The sequence below is a fragment of the Clarias gariepinus genome, chromosome 22, assembly GCF_024256425.1.
Source record: "Clarias gariepinus isolate MV-2021 ecotype Netherlands chromosome 22, CGAR_prim_01v2, whole genome shotgun sequence".
NCBI lineage: Eukaryota > Metazoa > Chordata > Actinopteri > Siluriformes > Clariidae > Clarias > Clarias gariepinus.
In genome coordinates, this window is record NC_071121.1 from 22,279,984 (window position 1) to 22,299,429 (window position 19,446).

The 19,446-nt window shown below is 39.6% G+C and overlaps 3 protein-coding genes across 8 annotated transcripts in view; 1 reads left to right on the forward strand and 2 right to left on the reverse strand.

Moving 5' to 3' along the window:
* The window catches only part of magi3a (membrane associated guanylate kinase, WW and PDZ domain containing 3a), a 151,098-nt gene extending 146,191 nt beyond the window's left edge, over positions 1–4,907 (reverse strand). The window contains exon 1 of one of the 2 annotated variants that reach the window (XM_053482070.1): positions 3,478–4,898. In XM_053482070.1, the coding sequence (XP_053338045.1) occupies positions 3,478–3,802 (325 nt within the window). In that variant the 5' untranslated portion in view covers positions 3,803–4,898. Of the gene's footprint in view, positions 1–3,477 lie in introns of both variants that reach the window. The other variant, XM_053482071.1, reaches the window with a different exon arrangement.
* A 4,763-nt stretch (positions 4,908–9,670) lies between these two features.
* On the forward strand, positions 9,671–15,580 carry si:ch73-206d17.1 (tyrosine-protein kinase STYK1). 2 transcript variants are annotated; one of them, XM_053482505.1, is made up of 10 exons: positions 9,671–9,760; positions 9,927–9,998; positions 10,973–11,107; positions 11,316–11,477; positions 12,214–12,395; positions 12,496–12,579; positions 12,672–12,901; positions 13,039–13,079; positions 14,587–14,683; positions 14,762–15,580. In XM_053482505.1, exons 2-10 carry the CDS (start codon positions 9,956–9,958, stop codon positions 14,931–14,933), a joined length of 1,146 nt encoding a protein of 381 aa, XP_053338480.1. In that variant the 5' UTR covers positions 9,671–9,760; positions 9,927–9,955; the 3' UTR covers positions 14,934–15,580. The 2 variants fall into 2 exon arrangements, with proteins under 2 accessions (XP_053338480.1, XP_053338479.1); XM_053482504.1 differs by having other exon boundaries at positions 9,927–9,994; positions 10,960–11,107.
* A 112-nt stretch (positions 15,581–15,692) lies between these two features.
* tmem269 (transmembrane protein 269) overlaps positions 15,693–19,446 on the reverse strand; it is a 32,837-nt gene continuing 29,083 nt past the window's right edge. For 3 of the 4 annotated variants that reach the window (XM_053482509.1, XM_053482506.1, XM_053482508.1), the window contains one exon: positions 15,693–17,397. In XM_053482509.1, the coding sequence (XP_053338484.1) occupies positions 17,288–17,397 (110 nt within the window). In that variant the 3' untranslated portion in view covers positions 15,693–17,287. The remainder of the gene's footprint in view (positions 17,398–19,446) is intronic. The other variant, XM_053482507.1, reaches the window with a different exon arrangement.

Genomic DNA, 19,446 nt, shown 5'->3' on the forward strand with positions numbered 1-19,446 from the left:
AGTCCATACCTGAAACTATTTGTTAACTGGCTTTTCCTTGAACAACATCCTGTGCCCAAGACTGCAATTCACAGCGATCTGATATCAAATGCACCACATGATCCGAGGTTGAGGCTTGTATAGCACCCTAGCTCAGGTTTAAAGCCACCAAGGTCTCTTAGTAACCCCAGATCCTCTGAGCTACTCTCTTCTAAATAACACATAAAAGACTCATCAAAGATTAAGAAGATGTGAATTAAAGATGAAACTGGGCAACAGGAAGGGAACACACACCCATGAGCATGAAAAAATAATAATAATGTTGAGCTTATTTGTGCGTTCTGGGTAAACCGAACGAGCGTTCCAAACCACAACATGGCAACATTACCGCATGTTCTACAACATCAAGCAATTATATTAAATATGTATGATACCTGTGTAATGGATGGCACGCAACAGATTAAACCATTTACAAGCAAGCATGCCAGCCCTTACTTACGCAATATTATTATTTTTTTTTTTAATGTGTATGCAGGGATACATAAACACGCCCAGTGTTAACAATCACAAAAATAATGGCACATTTATATGAAAGTAAGAACGAAGATGCAGCATGTTTATGTACAGAATCAACACTTCTACTAATTTGCGGTCATTTGCTAACAGCACATAAATTATCTTAGATTTATCTGAAACTGGGGTGTTAACGACTGATGATAAACTTATGAATTCCTGAATAGAATTAAGCAGATTCAAAATTTATTAACTATTAATGTTGGTTTTTCATGATATTTAACAATAGCTTATGTATCTATCCGTCTTGTTGCTAGACAAGAAAAGTTTTTACTTTACTTTATAGGACTGTTAGGCAAAAATACAGAAGAAAAAATAATGCTGTAAAGAAAGTTTCTTGTTAAGACCCCCTTACTTTTAGAACCAACATCTTAGTTATTAAGTTACTAAATTAGCAAAATCGAGTAAATAACTAGGGTCTTACCACAATGCTGCTGAATTCTCAAATCCAATCGGTCAGAACATGTTGATTTATTTTTATAAAACAGCAGCTTCTGTAATAATGCTTACTATTAGAAAATGGAGGGAAAGAAATCTATTCAGTTCAGAATCATATAGTCACCAAAATGTTATTTATACGTGTTTGCATTTCATGGTAATTTGTCACCATATTTTATGTCTATAATGCTACAGGTGGTGTGAGCCCTAAACTATTCACGTTTGAAGGCAGCACAGCATCCCCTGTGCACGGTGGAAATTATTTTTTGTTTTTTAAGTTTGTTTAGATTTGTAACAAAATCTGATAAAAATTATAATATTCAATCTGCATATTTATAAAATTTTAATATTTGCTAAAATAACATACAAATGAAATCGGCACTTAGGTTTTACGATAATATAGTTTTTTTGATGGTTCCTGTTGATTTCCATCCCTTCTAGCTATGATGTTCATATTAATGCTTTCATTCTAAAAAAAATTTGTTACTGAATTAAATGATTTCTTGCTAGTTAACATAACACTATGGTGAACATCTAAAAAAAAAAAAAAAGGTTCATTTAGCATTTAAAATAAACTATAAAAAGAAAATATAATACTTCTCAAATTATTTATTGTGGGTGTACAGGTGTTCATTAAACATGAAAGCACAAGCTGTGTCCTGTCAAAAAAAAAAGTGATATACACACAGTCAAAAGTCAAAAGTTTTGTAACCCCATGGTCTTACCTAATGTATATTTCTTTCTATGTTGTAAAACAATGGTAAAGGTGTCCAAAATATACAATAATTTCCCTGGAACAATCGATATTGAGATGTAACTGCTATTCATGATCTGTAAAGCCTTCATAACGCCTCTAATCTGAGGTGCTGTTTGTTAATTGGTGATTCGGTAACTTTAAATGAACGTCTCCTCTGCAGCAGAGGTAACATTTGTTCTTGCCTTCCTGGGATGGTCTTCACTGTTCTTGCAAGAACCATTCCAGAAATGCTGATTTCTGTGTCTTAAAATCACAACTGACTGTTATTGTTCTTATATAATTACCTAATTCCATGTCTTGCTTTACAGCTTAGCATAGCAAATTCCCAGTATTGTTGTAGAATGTAGAACAAAAACATAGAAATCTGCACGTGATCCCAAACTTTTGAGCGGTATTATATACACATACACACACCATTACTCTATATATTACAATTATAGTAGTAATCATCTTGATAGAAGTTTTAAGTGCAGGTATTGAGCTGAACATAAGCTCGATATCAATCGCTAGAGCCATGTGCTCAGACTTTACTCCACTAGCTCAGAGTCAATAGCACTAAGTGTACTTGAAATTCACAAGTACATACTGAACAGAGGCCGTTGTGTTTCTACCAGCTGTTAGACGCTTTAGGAAACATTTTAAGAAAAGAAAGAGGAATGTTTGTGATATAGCCAGTATTTGTATGTGTTTACATACTTACAACTCTAGTGGGTACAAAAGGCCAAATGCACAATATGTGAAAAGTTCAAACTCCAATCCAGTCTCATAATCACAGAACTGTTTTGTTTGCACACTGTAACACAGGCCTACACACCCACATACACACACACAAAGGTGTTTGACCTCACGCTCCTCCTGAGTCACCCATACATGCACACTTCCAGGCAGGAACATAAACATAAACGCATGCTTGCCTATAAACAAAGCTATGTTTAAAAAAAAAAAAAAAAAAAAAAAAAAAACACACACTTCAGAGTGTTCGATGTCCTAAAGGCATTAATCCCAGCTTCTGCTTAGTGAAACTTTTTCCAAGCTAGTTGTCTCAATTCAGCTTCAAGTAAACAATATGTGCAAAATATATATAAAATAATGCATTACACCAGGAAGATCACTTTTTTGTCCTCTGTCCAAAAAACATGCTGGTAAGCAGATTTTCCCTAAACTTGCAAGTGTGGTGAACTTGCATCTCGTCCAGGGTGTAAAAAAAACAATCAATTTCACATGAGCTCACACTGAACAATGTGTCCAATCTGATTCAGTACCGACACCGGGATTCAAGGTCAGGTTCGGGTTTGGACAAGCAATACTCAGTATCAGATTGACGCACCTCTATTGTGTTACCAAGACATTTCACCAGCCCGCATATCAGATATCTAGACAAGCATGAGGGTTTAATCAGACAGCCCTAACCTTTGCTGTGACAGCCGAGGATCAGACTGGCCTTTCGCTCTGCTCGTGGTGCGGCACTCCAAAAACAAATCAAGGCATGTTTTGATTGCAATCATCTTGAAGCCAATGAGCTGCAAACTCTTCATTAACTCAGTTACTGGGACATCCTGGCGTGTCAAAACCACAGACGTGAGTAATGGCCCCGTGTCTCAGAGATGATTGATGAATCCAATCACAATCACTACAGACCACCTCTACCACTTGTGTGAGTGAGGAGGATGCGAGAGAGGCTGCCTGCACGCGCACACGCACGCAAACCTATCACGAGCACTATCACTTACCCGGTTTGACGGTCTTGAGGCGCACGGGCTCCCGGAAGTGGCGGATGACGGCGAGCGTGTCGCGGTGCGTGAGGCCGCTCACGGGCGTGCCGTTCACCTCGAGCAGCACGTCTCCAGGACTCGGCGCTCTGCACGAGTGCCACCGCAGCGCCGCCGATGATGATGATGAAGTCGAAGACGCGCCCTGGCTTAGGTACGGGAACTCTCCGTGCTCGGCGCCGCCGCGGATCTCCAGCACGGAGCTCAGCTCTCCGCCGCCCCAGGACACCGCGTACTCCTGCACTTTGTTCGCCCAGTGCTTCTTCTTCTTCAGCGTTTTAGACATAGTCCAGGTTTTTTTTTTTTTTTGCTTCAGTAAAGACAATTAGCTATGGTTGTCCTCCTTGACCCGCGCGCTGGTCTCTCGCTCGCTCTCGGTCGGTCAGTCGGTTGGTCCTCCAGGATGGTCTCGAGCTCAGCACGCGCGTGCAGGCTGTAGTGCGGCGACTTTCATGGCGTGACAAAATTAATAATAATAAGAATAATAAAGTTTGCTGCGAGTGAAGAAGGAAGTGAGTAAGAAAGCAGGGAGTGAACGGTGCTCGGAAGAATTCCTTAAATATCTTAGTGCGGCGTTTTCCACGGAAACCGCTTACACCTAAAGCAAACTCGAGCGGCACGAGCCCTGGCGCGCGCTCTATCTACATCGCTGTTTTAAATTTTCAAACGGCACAAAACTTTAAAACAAATAACAAACCCGCCTGATATTAATATTTAACTTATTTATCGCTACAATAATCAAACACAGTCCCAAAACCCATTAATATACTAATGTCCCTGTCCCGGTGTTATGCGCTAAAATGTTGTTTATTTAATCACAAGCGTGTATTTAGAGCACCTGCTTCACTGCGCTCAAGACGCACGCGCGCGCACGAGACAGAGAGAGACCAAGCTCTCCCGGTACACCGGGACATACCTGGCTCCTAGAAACGCGTTCGTGAAATACCCGCCTAACCAGCTTTACCGCCAACCACCGACGACCTCTTATCCCTTCGCCGAAACCCTTGGTGAGACGCCCTCTCGCGCGCCGCGGTAATGTCCACACGCTCTAACTCACAACCGACGCCGCTTCAACCGCCGCTGCGCGAGCACCACGGTTTAAACTGCGAGTAAGTATGTAAGGGCGCACGCGAGAACTTTTCTCGCTCGTGCTTTCTTTTGCTTCGCCACTCTGTTTTTTTTTTTTTTTTTCAGCAGAGAAGGAGTAAAGAATGAGTGACGGTCGCCGCGCCCAATAGCGAGATAGGAGGACGAGGAGGCGGAGGCGAAGGGGCGGAGTTGATCCGGTGGGCGGAACTTCCCACCTCCGCAAACAATAAAGACGCCATAACAACACGTTAACTCTTCAAAGGCTGCGATGGTTGCGAATGACATGACGGGAAGCGAGTCAACGTTTTCTCACCTGTTGCTCGAGCTCTGATTTGTTTACATGCAAATCATATGTACGCCTTCAGTGGCCATTTTATTAAGTACAGCACTATAAATGACAAACTGGGATTAATGAGGCACGTGAACGCCCCTTACTAATTAAGCTTTAAGAATATGTTGTTTAATCAGTCATAAAATTGTCAAAGTTCACTCACTTACTTGCCTTCTATACTGATTGATCCTGTGTGATTGATTGATCGATCGAGGGATGCCTGCATCCTATCCCAGGAGACCCCAGGGCACGAGTCGGGGTACGCCCAGGACCGGGTGCCAATCCATTACAGGGCACACTCAGAGGAAACCCACCAAGCACAGGTCGAACATGTAAACTCCATGCACACAGAGCCCAAGCCAGGAATCAAACCCTCCACCCTGGAGGTACAAGGCGACAATGCGAACCGTTATGCCACCATGTTGCCCACATTATTGAAGTTGATTGATTTAATAAAAAAGAACAACGGAGTAGAGTTAATCAATTAAAAAAATAATATTTAATTAAAATATTAATACATCATCAAACCCTGGCCAAAAAAAAGCAAGTTGCACTCTAAGATTTCATTTAATCACCTTCAGCTTTGATTGCAGCGCACAATGTGGTGGCCAGTTCACGAGTTCATGCTCCCAGAACCGCTCTTTCACAATCTAAGTCCTGGAATATGGCTGTGCTATCAGGGATGAAAAACTCCACTGATGTGATAACCTAGACATTCAGTACTTTCAGGTCATCAGCTGACTTCTCTTTATTGCCACGTAACATTGATTAATGTGGTTAAAGTCACCTTTCTGTTGTTAAAGCTAATAAAGACAATTCTGTTTAAACTAGTCTAAAAAAAATTGCATCAATTATCAAGTGTTTAACATGAATGGATGCAATTTTACAATTAAAAAAATCCACGTTTATATTGCCTTTAAGTTTCTATTTAGACTATTTTCATAAATTATGCCATAATGATGATGTGATATACATTACTGTCAATGTACATTTGTACCATGGTGCTGTGAAATGTGAATGAAATGTGAATCACAGAAATAATGAATTCTTTAGTCTTTTTTATGCATTCTTTTTCTGTAAGCACTTTCCTGGTCATGATTGAAATACCCCCTAGGTGGCATGCCAGTCCATTGTAAGACACCATGGACACACACACACACATTCACACACCCATTTACACCTAAAAGCTGAGCCGCTAAACCACCTACTGAGACGTTTTGCAACTTTTATATAAAGGATTTCTAAGAACCACATAAGAAACTGAATCATACTGTTTTAAAAGAATTACAAAGTGTAGGAGATCATTTGCAAGAAGAAATGTAGTTATTGAAACCTGGGGCTTTTTACCAGCAGTAAAATAGTCACACTCAGGTGATTTAATATAAAAGAGCAACAGAGGAGAGTTCTTATTTTTAATACATCATTTACCCTGCCTGGCCAAACAAATGTCTAAGATTCAATTCAGTCACTAACCCTAACCATAACCCTAGGGAGAACATATAAAACTATGGCGCTGTAAGATACCATAAATTGTCCTCTTTAGACATGGAAACACATTTTATGAACAATTTACTGTATGAACCAAATTTTTTTAAAAACCTATTAAAAAAATGGTCTCCAAGTGGAAGGGTATCTCCAAGGCTGTGTGAAGCATAACCAAAGAGTCCATGATGGTTTTCTATTTGCGTACACAGATGGATTAAACCGGTGATTTAATGGTTAGCACTGTCGCCTTGCATCTCCTGGGTCCTGGTTTGATTCCCACCTTCTGGGTCTGTGTGCATGGAGCTTGCATGTTCTCCCTATGTTTGGTGGGTTTTCATCTGGGTGTTCCGGTTTCCTCTCACAGTCCAAAGACATGCAGAGTAAGCTAAATGGCATTTCCAAATTGCCCATAGTTTTTGAATGAGTGTTTGAGTGTGTGTGTGTGTGTGTGTGTGTGTGTGTGTGTGTGTGTGTGTGTGTGTGTGCGTGCTCTGCGATGGATTGGCACCCTGTCCAGTGTGTACCTCGGATTGTGCCCCAAGTCTGAGTGAGTGAGTGAGAAGGTGAATAGAACCGTTTCCTGTTTTTTTTTTTATTGTTTGTTTGTTTTTTACTGTTGCTTAAGTCATCTTTTTACAGCACAGTCATTAAATTATTGCTTTGGATTATCAACAGCTTAATTGTCATTGTCCATGCAAGTTAGTTAACAAGATGCAAACAATTTTCTTTGAAGATGTTGTGCAATAATGCCATCTGCTGTTATACACAGGGAGAGTTTCACATGCTGACAAAAACAAATGTTTTGAACTGGACGACACAATGTCACTCAATGCTTCAAAGGCAGGATTATTCTATCTTGAGTACGTGTATATTTTGGCTAGAAGGATATATCTATATATCTATGCAGTATACAATACAGTACACACAGTATATATAAAGTACCTTTTCAAAAAAAATAGTGTATTCACATTTGCAGTAGAAAAATGATATACTGTACTTATTAATAAGAACCTATTACACACAAAATCCATTATTATTTGTAAACATTCAGATGTGTACCTAGTCTTTTTTTTTTGCTTATTGGCTGGGACTTTCCTCTAATGTGATGTCATATCAGAAGAGCCCTTCCTCCAGCTTGTTGCTCAGGTCTGCTGTTGTCTGGAGGGCATTACTAATAAGTAGCTCATTTTACATAAACAATAAAACGTAAAACGGCACCTTTGTAGCCAGAGTAAAATAAAGGAAGTTTGCAGTGTAAATATGCATTATCTGATGGGTATTTCAGCTGAAGACACACACACACACACACACACACACACACACACACACACACACACACACACTGAGACCTACATTAACTTGTTAAAGAAATTCTAAAATATGGGACCTTTAAAAGTGCCCTTCACGCTTCATCCACACAGTGGCAAGTCACATTCAGCATGAATTTTATTCTAAGGGTAAGAGCAGTACTATTACTGTCCTGATTGATATTGTCCTTTTCCTCATGGTCATTCGGACTGCCATTTGAACAGTCATTCAAATACTTAAAATCAAGTGAAGTTGCTTAATAATAGACCTTTGGATGATTGACAGGATGTTCATACGTTAGAACTTATATATAGAGTAAATGGAGAACTAATGTATGTTCCCACCTCAGGAAACTTTTCCGAGTTTTCAGGGACTTTTTCAGCAACTCAAGAAACCATAAAAGACCCAAATGTTTCCTGCCGCATAACACACTTGCATACAAGCATTACTGTACCTGCTCTCTTTTGCATACATACCCATGCTTGCCCAGTGGGACTGGTATTGAGAGAGTCCTTGAGTCCTTGAATTGTAGTGTGTAAAGGTGCTTTATTTAAAGACATCGTTCTCCTGGTGTAACTATGCATTACACAATTAAGCAACCGTGGAAGTGGTGGACAATCCTGGAAAATATTTTAGTTTGAAGATTTGCTTTATATTTCCACTTATTCCAATTTAAAAATAGAATAGCGTTAAATAGAAACTAGTGCTCTAGATAGGGTGTATAAGCCCTTGTTTCACACACCGAGTACTTCAACTCAATTTAATTTTGTTTACATAGCGCTTTTAACAATGGTTATTGTCTCAAGAGCAGCTTCACAAAATTGAAAGAAAATATGGAAATTTGTATGAGGTGTGAGAAAAATATGTAAAAATCATAATGCTCCGATTGTCCCTGATGATTTCCGTTTGCAAGGAAAAACTACCTGAGATGGCAATAGGAAGAAACTTTGAGAGGAATCTGAGGAACTCAACAGGGAACCCATCCTCATTTGGGTGATAACTGATAGCGGGAATTGCTGTGTGTTGCAGCTGGAAGTTCAATATAACAGAAGATGTTAACATAACAGGATCCTCTCAAGGTTTCTCTGTCTGCTGGAGCTGGCACAATCTCCAGATTCCTCGGGATAGGTAGAAAAACAGGTGGAACAGGTAGGAAAAGTAGAGCCCTCGATCATGGATTAAGGAGGAATTTGGGTAAAGATCTTCGTAGCTTGTATCAGCCTTAACTAAATAAACAAGTATGGTTCAGAGGTCCTTTAGAATGACTTGGTAGCCATTACTAAGTAGACAACGAGCTGTTGAAGATGATATAATATTATCAGATGTGTTTTCTTGCTTGAAGTGACCGGTTTTGAATATGGATTTTGGCAGGCAGCTGCTCTCCGCTCTTTTCAGTACTGCAGACGGTACGACCTTCTTGTACCCACGCTGCAACCGAGAGTTAGTGGAATGAACAGTGCAGTTACATGCTTTGAAGTTTCCGTCACTGGATAGATCCTTACACTGGTTACTGTCACTAACTAATTACTAGCAGTTTTTTGTTTTTTTGGATTAAATCCAAATATCTAAAAGGTTTGTCCCCATTTAAGGTATTCTTCAATTGTGGAACCTACAGTACCTACAGTACTACAGTAAAAGCAGTACTGCAGCACAAAGATTTTAATCAAGACATGTTGCATGTTTTTTTTTTTTTTACATGTCATGTCTTAACATTACCAAAATGCTGTAAATAAACCTGAATTAAACCCACACAGTGTCTCTTAACGTTGGTTTCCTTTCAGTTCTTTTGAACGGAGTGTGATTTGGATAAACCGTATTTCGACACCAGGCTTATATATCAGTCCTGCAGCTGTAGCAGGTTTAGGTAATTATTAACAGAGATAAAAATTCGTACCCCTTCATGGTCACCGCTCTCAATGTCAAAATAAGCTCCAGCATTCCACTCCGACAGGGACACTCGTTTCTTTGCACACTTATCGAATTAGGAAAATAAAGGACGGCTTTTCTGTCAAGGCCACGGATATGAGAGAGGTAGGAATCTTCTCCTGTCAAACCAAAAGTAATTTGATTGGGTGTTATATGGGTTATAAGAATGTTATGTAGCTTACACACACTCTCTGGTTTTAACATGCAATGCCTTAAAGCTTTTTGCTGTTGTTTTGTTTTGTTTTTTTTTCTTATTTTTTCATCATGGCAGTCATGAGAGATGCTTAAGATAAACTACCGATGGACGTTCGGGTTACGTGCAACGGCTCCAGCATTGAATGTGGTAACCATGATCAGTATATTACCTGACATTTGAAAAATCACTACATTAAAATCAGACAGCGAAATGATTCAGAGTTCGAGTGGATAAATTGGAGTTTAATGATACTGGGATATGTGAAGCCAAAGTTTTTATAACAGTCAGTAAAAAATATATGAGGGTGAGTCAAAAAGTATCGACACTTTGAATATATTTTAATAAAAGATATTTTAATTCTTCTTGCTTTTTTAAATACACATCATTAATCTGTCAACTAGCTTCCGTATTCCCTCATGCACCGCTGTCCCGAATGTACCGCTGTCTTCACTTCTTCATCAAAAGTGAATCTTCATCCTCGTAGGGCTGCTTTCAGGGGACCAAACAGGTGAAAGTCGAATGGAGTGAGATCAGGAGTATAGAAAGGATGCTTTAACACTTCAAAATGAAGTTTTCGCAGAATGTCAACAATGTGGGAAGAAGTGACTTTTTTGATGCAACCTTCTTTGAACTCCCCTATCCATTCACACACACTTTTTTTTTAAGACAAAAATGGCACCAGGTACAGTATCACTGTACACTGCTCTTCTTTCATGCAAGGAGTGCAGATCATTTTTGACTCACCCTCGTAGTTCACATGTAGTAGTAATGTTTACTACTAATAGTAAAGTTATTATATTAATGATTGTGCTTTTAAAGTTATTCACTGATCAGTTAAGCTGAATGTATTTAATACAAATGTTAATCACTGCTAAAAAAAAAAACAAGTAGGGATACAAATGGAAACTCATTTTAAAGAAATGACAAATTTTATATGAACTATTTTTTTTGTTAACTTACGGTAGATATTATGATTAAAACAATTTTCAAAACAGCATGTTTTTTATAATTGCACTTAAAAAAAAAATAAAAATGATCCTTTTTTTTAGTTTTATGAAGTATGCAATTTAAGGCATGTTTATTTTGTGTGTGTGTGTGTGTGTGTGTGTGTGTGTGTGCAGGTCAGTTAGCACTCATTATCATCCCCAGTCTTCTGGTCTTCAGCACACTGACCATCATATCTCGGATAATATGGAGCTTCTTGAAAAACAAATCGTCAATTCTGAGCTCCTCTGCAGTCTCTTCTGATCAAAACGGTAAAAATAAAACTGATATGCTATATGCTGATGTAAAATAATTACATTCTACAACTAGCCTGATTAAAAATACCGCAAAGCCCATGATTAAGACAATAGTATTTATTAATCAGAAACACATACGCGTTATGTTGCGCTGCTTCTCAGTTGCATAACCCACTCTTCTGGTCTGTATTAGAGTTCACTACAATTCTGAATCTATCAGCAGGTCCTAAAGCTGGACACAGTGCTCTGAGCTCATGGGAAATGCCTGCTCAGTGCATTCTGGAGGAGGTGGAGTTCCTGAAAAATGGCCGCTATGGGGCTACCTGCATGGGCCAGCTGAAACGAGATGGAGTTGTCACTGCTGTGATAATTAAAATGTTCAAAGGTGAAGTATACTGCGTGTTTAAAAAAGGTCGCCATTTCATAGGGGTCTAATTATTGGGCTGCATCAAGCAAAGCACTTTTGAAATGACTGGAAATGGGTTAAGGAACTTCCAGCATATTATCCAAACCTGTAAGGATAGTGCTGAACCATCAGCACAATTAGCCCCAGGTGTAAATGAGCGTGAGCAGTGGACTGTCCCATACAGAGTTTATTCCCGCCTCACACCCTGGAAGGACTCTGGATCCACCACAACTCTGACCAGAATAAAGCTTTATATTTGTGCAACAAACAAGTCTACAGGAAGTACCATATTTTAGACATTTGACAGGGGGTTTGTTTGGAGCAGTAGTTCAAGAAGGGTTGGCATGTGGTTTTTAAAAGCATGGACAGGTGCAACCACCCTAGCTGTGTGTTGAATCTGTTTACTGTCTCCTTGTGGTCGGTGATTGGAATAATACACAACTTGAGTGTGTGTCAGTGCTTCTTTGTCCTCTATACACTTAATATCCACTTTATTAAAATCACCTGCTTATTGATTATGATTATCTAATCAAACACGTCACTTTTCTGCACACCATGGTTGCAAAGATTGGAAGGTCTTCACCTGATAATGAATATACAAGAAATGAAATACAGTGCACACTAAGATTTAGTAAGTTAGCAGTTGCAGTTGAAAGTGTGCAGATCTCCTGATTTGAGAGATAACTTTGCCTTGACATTCATGCATCTCTTACAGGAAGTTCAAACAGTCGCGATGCAAAAGTGTTCACGGAGTTGGCCCTGTTCTACTCAGCAGTTTGCAAACACGACAATCTGGTGCGAATGCTGCACTGCCAGACACGACGCTCTCCGATGTACTTGGTTTTTGAGAAGAGCACTCCTGGAAACCTGCTGCATTTCTTATGGAGCCTTCGACAGGTACGAATTGGCAGCGGTAAATGCTATATTATTTAAAGAAAATATTACAGTATATATAAATATTTTTTAAAGGAAAAACATACTGATTTCCAACACACAGGGTGGACATGGGACGTGCCATCAAGAACAGCCTTTTTCAGAGAGATCTGTGTATTTAGTGGCCAAGCAGGTGGCAACCGGTCTGGTAGGTGTATTGCAACAATAGAAACTTGCAATTTGGAATTTTTATGTATAATATTTCGAACAATGTAGTCCGAAATGCTTTTCATGCCTAAGGACTACCTGCTGTCGGAGCACAGGATTGTGCACGGAAACGTCACAGCACGAAGCATGCTGATCGGCCCCACGCTCCTGGTGAAAGTGTCCGGATTGGCCGTGGCTTTCCAGTCGAGGCAGACAGAAACAGAGACGGAGACGGTGGGAAGAGAAGGGACGACTGGAGCGCCTCTAAAGTGGCAGGCACCAGAGAGACTTCTCAGACTTCCCGTTACAGCCAGGAGTGATGTGTGAGTCTTGTAGCATACTTTATCTGTGTACAGTAAGAGTTAAAGGGTTCCATCATACTCACATGTTCAGATAGTGGCTTATTATTTTAAAATTTATATTTGATTAAAATGTATTATATTTAATTTCCTTGTTTCAGGTGGTCCTTCGGAGTCTTCCTCTATGAGTTGATAACCTTAGGTAAGATACTGTATTTGACCTTTATTTTTTACTATTCCGCTGATTATATACATTATGTGCACCCCTGAGCATCACACCAAAGTTATTTAAGCACCGTACTCCAAATGTAGTCCCCCTTTGCAGTTAAAATGATCTGTGCTCTTCTTGCAAGGCTTTCCACTAGGTTTTGGAGCATATCAGTGGGGATTTGTGATTATTCAGGTACAGGAGCATTAGTGACATCAGGCATTAATGCTGCATGAGGAGGTCTGGGGTGCGATCAGTGTTCCAATTCATTCCAAAGGTGTTTAGTGGGGTTGAGGTCTGGGTTCTGTGCAAGACATTCGAGTTCGTCCAGTCCAAATTTGGCAAATCATATTTTTATGGAGTTGGCTTTGTGCACAGGAACTGGTTTGGGTCTCTTGGTTTCAGTGAAGAGTGAATTGTAACATTACAAAGGCATTCTTTAGGATTACAAATTGGTGTCAACAGTTTGGGGAAGGTTTACAAATGGCTCTGATGGTCAAGTGTCCACATAGTGCACTTGCAGTGTTGTTAGACTTTGGACTGCTCCCCTTAAGCAGTCGCCACAGTGGACCATCTGATGCGCACAACAACTTGGCACGGGTTATATGCCAGATCCCCTTCCTGATACAACTCCCCCTTGAGACCGGCACCCTACAGTCATGAGTGGTAAAAACAGTCAACAAGCTTAGTGTGACTTCCTCACTCTAAAGTCTAAAGCTGCTGGAGTGAAAGAGACATTAATCCTAATCAGTTCACTTTGTGGTTGGACACCTGCTGTCAAAATGTCTGCACTGCAGGTTGGGACCTCAGGCTTTTTTATCCAGAACATCTTATTAATGCCCAATTGGATTGGGATCTGGGAAGCTTGGAGGCTGGGTCTTGGCGGCCTTGGGCTGTGATGCACTTGGTGTTCTCGTGCCTTTTTATTACGGCCATCATTAACTTGTTTTTTCCTGATTTGTGATGCGTTGACTTTGTGGAATTGGACCGGACAGGCTGGACTTTGGTCCCCGCAAGCATGGATGAGCCTGAGGTGCTAAAGATACTGTCACCAGTTTACTTGTATGTTATGTTGATGATTAATGTTAATGTGTTACGGTTTTATGGTGTTATAGTATTATAACGTGATGGCTGATCAGTGAAGATATACAGGTATTACAAAGCAATAATTATGCCAAGTTATCATGAACAGGAATCAGTCATTTTTCCTCAAAGGAGGCTCACTCCTTCTCTAAACGTGCCATTTCGGTGTCTATGTAAATAAGCTACTCAGCCATGACCCTCCAGACAACAGCAGAGCTGAGCAACAATTCTGAGGTAGAGGATCTGCTCATATGAGGTCACAATAGGGGAAAATCTAATTGGCTTGTTTAATTTCCATCCAATACAAAAAAAGCAAAAAACATTGAGCAAAATTTTTTGTTTGATTGTCTAAAAACTGACTAAAGTGAACATAAGTCCCATTTAAAGGGCTTTCATATTTTGTTTTTGTTTTTATAAGGTGCTCCTCCGTTTCCTGAACTGGAACCATCTGAGACGTTTCTCCAAACTTTGGCCAATTATAAGCTAAAAAGACCTCCAAACTGTGGAGGGGCACTGTAAGTCAAATCAACAAGAAAATTGCAGATCACTGTGATCAACGATGTTGCTGAAAGAGCTTGTCGTTTCTCCTCCAGGTTTGACCTCGTGAAATACTGCTGCATGTGGAATTTTAAGGATCGCCCAGCCTATTCTGCTATCATCAAACTGCTGGAGTCGTACATCCACCTGGCTGATACTAAACCCCTCAGTGTAACAGAACACATAGATATTGCTGAATACAGAAGGAAGGCGGGACTTGCACCTTAAGCATCAGTGCGCGCACAAGGATGTGTATTAAGAGCATGCAGCTTAAGTCCAAATGTAATCCCAGTGTTGATGTTATTTAAGTGTAGCTATTCAGACACCGGTTACGCAGCTGCTCGAATCAATTTTCTGTAAAAGCATCTTAGACCAGGGTACTATAATCATATTACTACCTTTAAACACCAGTGTTTGCATTAAGAGCTGATAACATCATGTGACTGGAGAGCAAAGTGTATAATTTAACATTCAGTCCTGTGCAAATCTCCAGAGTGACTGCTCATTTATTCATATTTTCCCTCCGCAGAGACAGACTTTCTTGTATTTTTAATGTAGTCTTGAGGAATAGTTCTCCAGGCTTCCTGAACGACTTTTTTGCCTCTCATTTTCAGTCCAGTCCCTGTACCTGACCAGTTTCAGAGAAATGTTTTTGGTTTGTTAAAACACAGTGAATCATGAACCAGTGAGAAACACGCACAGATGACGCCAGATGATCAGGCCGATGATTAGGATACTGGTGATGCTGATGCTGAGTGGTTGGAACAGACGAGAGGGGGAACAAGGTTGCTGCTAATGTTGTTACATAAACAACCCATTTTTAAAATGTATCTTTAGGCATTTTGCAAACTGTCACAGTTAACATTAGTCCCAATTTTTTTAATCTAATCAACATAATTAAATTTAATATAAAGAAATAAACTCGTGGCTTAAGACCTTTGCACAATACTGTAAATCCACATAACAATAAATAGCAAGAGTCTAGTATAATGCTACTATTTTAATGCACAGATAGTCATAGATTAGCAAATTTGGCTAATTTAGGGAATGAAGAGCAAAAGACCATAATAATACCTGGAGGGGAAAAAAAACAATAACAACAAATTATACTGTATATAGCAGTGTGTCTGTTTTATATCACGGTTATTATTATTATTATCATCAGCCTTCATTGTTCAGAAGTTTATTGAATAGCACTTGATCCAAAAATCATAGAACTCATTTACTGTAGTCTTACAGCCTTAACCTACTAAATCAAGGTCATAAAATTATAACATGTATCTAAAGTGTTTTATTTTCATAAACATTGGTGTGTCTTGATTTAAAATCCTGCAATGTAATCAGGTGTGCTTTATTAATTCCAAAGAGAAATTGTAAATTAAATGAGAAAAACAACTGTTTCGGGCACTATGAAATGATATGATATTTATTAATTCTTTAATACTGTAATATTTATGACTTTAATGTTGTCCTTAAATGGCATTGTCATATTTGAATGCGTGTTTGTAGCCCAGACCCTGAAATCGGCGTGACATGTTGTGGATTATCACAATGTCAGACAGCAGCACTTCTTTCTAATCAGTTCCGCTGATCTCACACACAAAATAATGAGAGTGTGTTTAAAAAGTTTAGGCAAGCTCTGGTTTAGGCAAACTCCACCCACATGTGCAGTTCTCATACAACTTTCTGAATTAATTATGTAGTTAATGTGTAGACGGCTGAATACAAATGTGCGCTGTTTTCCTAAAGTGTCTTCACTACGAAGGCCTGCAGTCTTAATTGAATGTTACAGAACAAAGAAAAGCCTTTTATCTGTCTTTAATTTTTTAAAAATTAATAAAGAAATTAGATCTAGAAATTAGATCTCTGACATTAGCAAGCATTAACATTCATCATACCGCAGTGGCTTTTATTTTTATTATGTATTACTGCCTACATGTCAAAGCAGATTCAGAGCCACTGGTGGTAAAAAATATTTCAATAATTATTAATTAAATTCCCTTGATTAATAAAATACTTTTTTAAAAACCTGATTGGATTTTAAAATGTCAGTTTTAGTTTTAGTTTTCCTATAAAGAATACATAAGCATTTCCCATGCTCATGTTCTATTTCCCTTTTTAATAAAATATCCAATCTAGCAATATGTCTCTGGAATATATCTCAAGTTATGGTACAGTACATATATACAAGATGTTGTTCTTCATGAAATGAAATTCACCAAAAATAATATCACACAGCAGCTGTGATGAAACCCTCATAACATTTCAAGAGCGACATATGGATCAGGTCATAGAGCTCTGGGAACACGACAGGTAATTCACAGTTTACTCAAATAATAAAAAGTTTTGCAGTCAGATTTTTGTTTACAGACTGATTTTTGTGAAATGACTTTATAGACAGTCCAGACTTCCTGATTTCATCACTGCATCCCAAAGTTCATCACCTTAAGCACAGGATATCCAGTAGTAAAGTTTTTGTGGTAAAGCAGGGTTTTATACTCCGAGGCAGAGGCTTCTGTTCGGCAATGTGAGCTTTCCTTAAGCCTGGACTGTCAGACTGGGGGACAACACATCGTAGCCTGTTAAACTTTGCAGCTCCATAAGGACATTGGGAACAAAATGTAGGAGACTGACCATAGTAGATAGTACAGACAGACAAGAGGGAATGAAGAGCAGAAGACCATAATAATACCTGGAGGGGAAAAAAACAATAACAACAAATTATACAGTATATAGCAGTGTGTCTGATTTTACTGTTAATATTATTATTATTATTATTATTATCATCATTATCATCAGGATTTTCCATTAATGATCTTAATACAAAATTATTACTTGAACATCAATTGATTAATAATTTGTCAATAAATTATAGCTATAGAAGTGTTTTAAATCTCTGAAGCTTTAATCAAGAGATTATACTTCTGTTTCCAAGCTGATATAATTTATAAATCTCCGTATTTTTACATTTTGGAAACATCCTATTTCACACCAGGTACATGGCATCAGGCAGCATAGTGGCTTAGTGGTTAGCACTGTCGCCTTGTACCTCCAGGGTCCGGGTTCGATTTCCGGCCAGGTTCGATTCCTGCTTCTGTGTGCATGGAGTTTGCATTCTTGATGGGTTTCCTCCGGGTATTCTGGTTTCCTCCCACAGTCCAAAGACATGCAGATTAGGCTAATTGCCATTCCCAAATTGCCTACAGTGTGAATGAGTGTGTGTATGTGTGTGCCCTGTGATGGATAGGCTCCAGGCCCCCTGCGACCCTGAGTACAGGATTAAGGCGTATAGACGATGAGTGAGTAAGTACATGGCATCAAGCATCACACCTAGCTCTGACCCTTTTTTCTGTGTGTAAGCCAAGAAAAAACTCCATAGAATCTGAATGAAAAATAAATAATATAAATCCTTTGATTTTGGGGTGTGTTATTGTCCATCTTCGTTAATGGCTAGGTTTATGAATGGACAACATGCGGTCAATTATTTAAACTGTGTACATTTGAAACTGGCTCATATTGTTCGTTCTTTATGCTGGAAGTGTGGCACATCGATATTCACTTACCTGCCACTTCATTAGGTACACCATGATTTAACAAGGTGCTGGAAACATTAATTAGAGGTTTTGCATCATATTGACAACATCATTTTTTTGGCTGCACACCCAATGATGAGAATCTCCTATTTCACTACATTCTTAAAGGTCCTCTATTGGATTGAGATCTGGTGACAGTGGAGGCCGTTTGAGTATAATGAACTTAAGTAACCAGGTTGAGATAAGTTTAGCCTTGCGACATGGTGTGCTATGCTGTGGTCATAAAAGTATAGACATGGTCAGCAACAACATTTAGGTAGGCTGGCATTTAAACGATGCTCATTTGGTAGAAAAAGACCTACAGTAAAGTGTGCATAGAACACTCCTCCGAGTGGCGCAGTGGTAAAGTGCTCGCCCTATCATCCGGAGATCGCTGGTTCGAACCCTGGGTTATGCTGTTCCTCTCACAGCCGGAGGCACAGAGAGAGCTGATTGGCCGAGCTCTCTCAGGGGGGAGGGATGAGAGGTACTTGCGCTCCCACATTAATCACGGCTCTACAGCCAATCAGGGGCGTCTGTGAGCTCACGCACGCAGAAGGAGCGGCTAGCGCTTTCCTCCGAGTGTGTTACTCCGCCCTTAACGGTGCGTGAGCAAGCAGTTCGAAAAGATGCGGTCGGCTGACGTCACGCGGTTCGGAGGAAACACGGGATAGTCTTCGCCCTCCTGACTGAGTGGTAGTAGTAGCCTTAATGTGGGAGCCCCCTAGTGACGGGGAGGAATTGGCCACGACTAAATTAGGGAAAAACCCAAAACAAATTATTTAAAGAAAGAAAAAAAAAGAACAGCAGCCTGAACTACTGATACAAGACCACCAGCAGAAATCGAGATTCATCAGGCCTGGGCAACCTTTTTCTCTTTTGTACAGTTTTGGCGAGACCATATGTAATGTAGCCTCAGTTTCATGTTCTCAGCTGCCAGGGGTGGTCATCTGCTTCAAGGTTCAACATTTTGTGTGTTCAGACATGCTGTTTGTTAAACTGTACCTCACTTGTAATGAGGTGTTATTTGAATAACTGTTGCTTTTCTATCAGCTCGAACCAGTCTGGCCATTCTTCACTGACCTCTGGCATCAACAAGAGAACTGCTGCTCACTGGATATTTTCTCTTTTCCAGGTCATTCTCTGTAAACCCCAGAGATGGTTGTGAA

What these genes read in the sequence shown, in the direction of transcription:
- si:ch73-206d17.1 (XM_053482504.1), top strand. Translation starts at nt 9,956, where the DNA reads ATGGACGTTCGGGTTACGTGCAACGGCTCCAGCATTGAA. An exon ending in GCAACGGCTCCAGCATTGAA is followed by an intron (nt 9,995 to 10,959) that starts TGTGGTAACCAT and finishes TGTGTGTGTGTG; the next exon opens with TGTGTGTGTGCAGGTCAGTT. An exon ending in GTTACAGCCAGGAGTGATGT is followed by an intron (nt 12,902 to 13,038) that starts GTGAGTCTTGTA and finishes TCCTTGTTTCAG; the next exon opens with GTGGTCCTTCGGAGTCTTCC.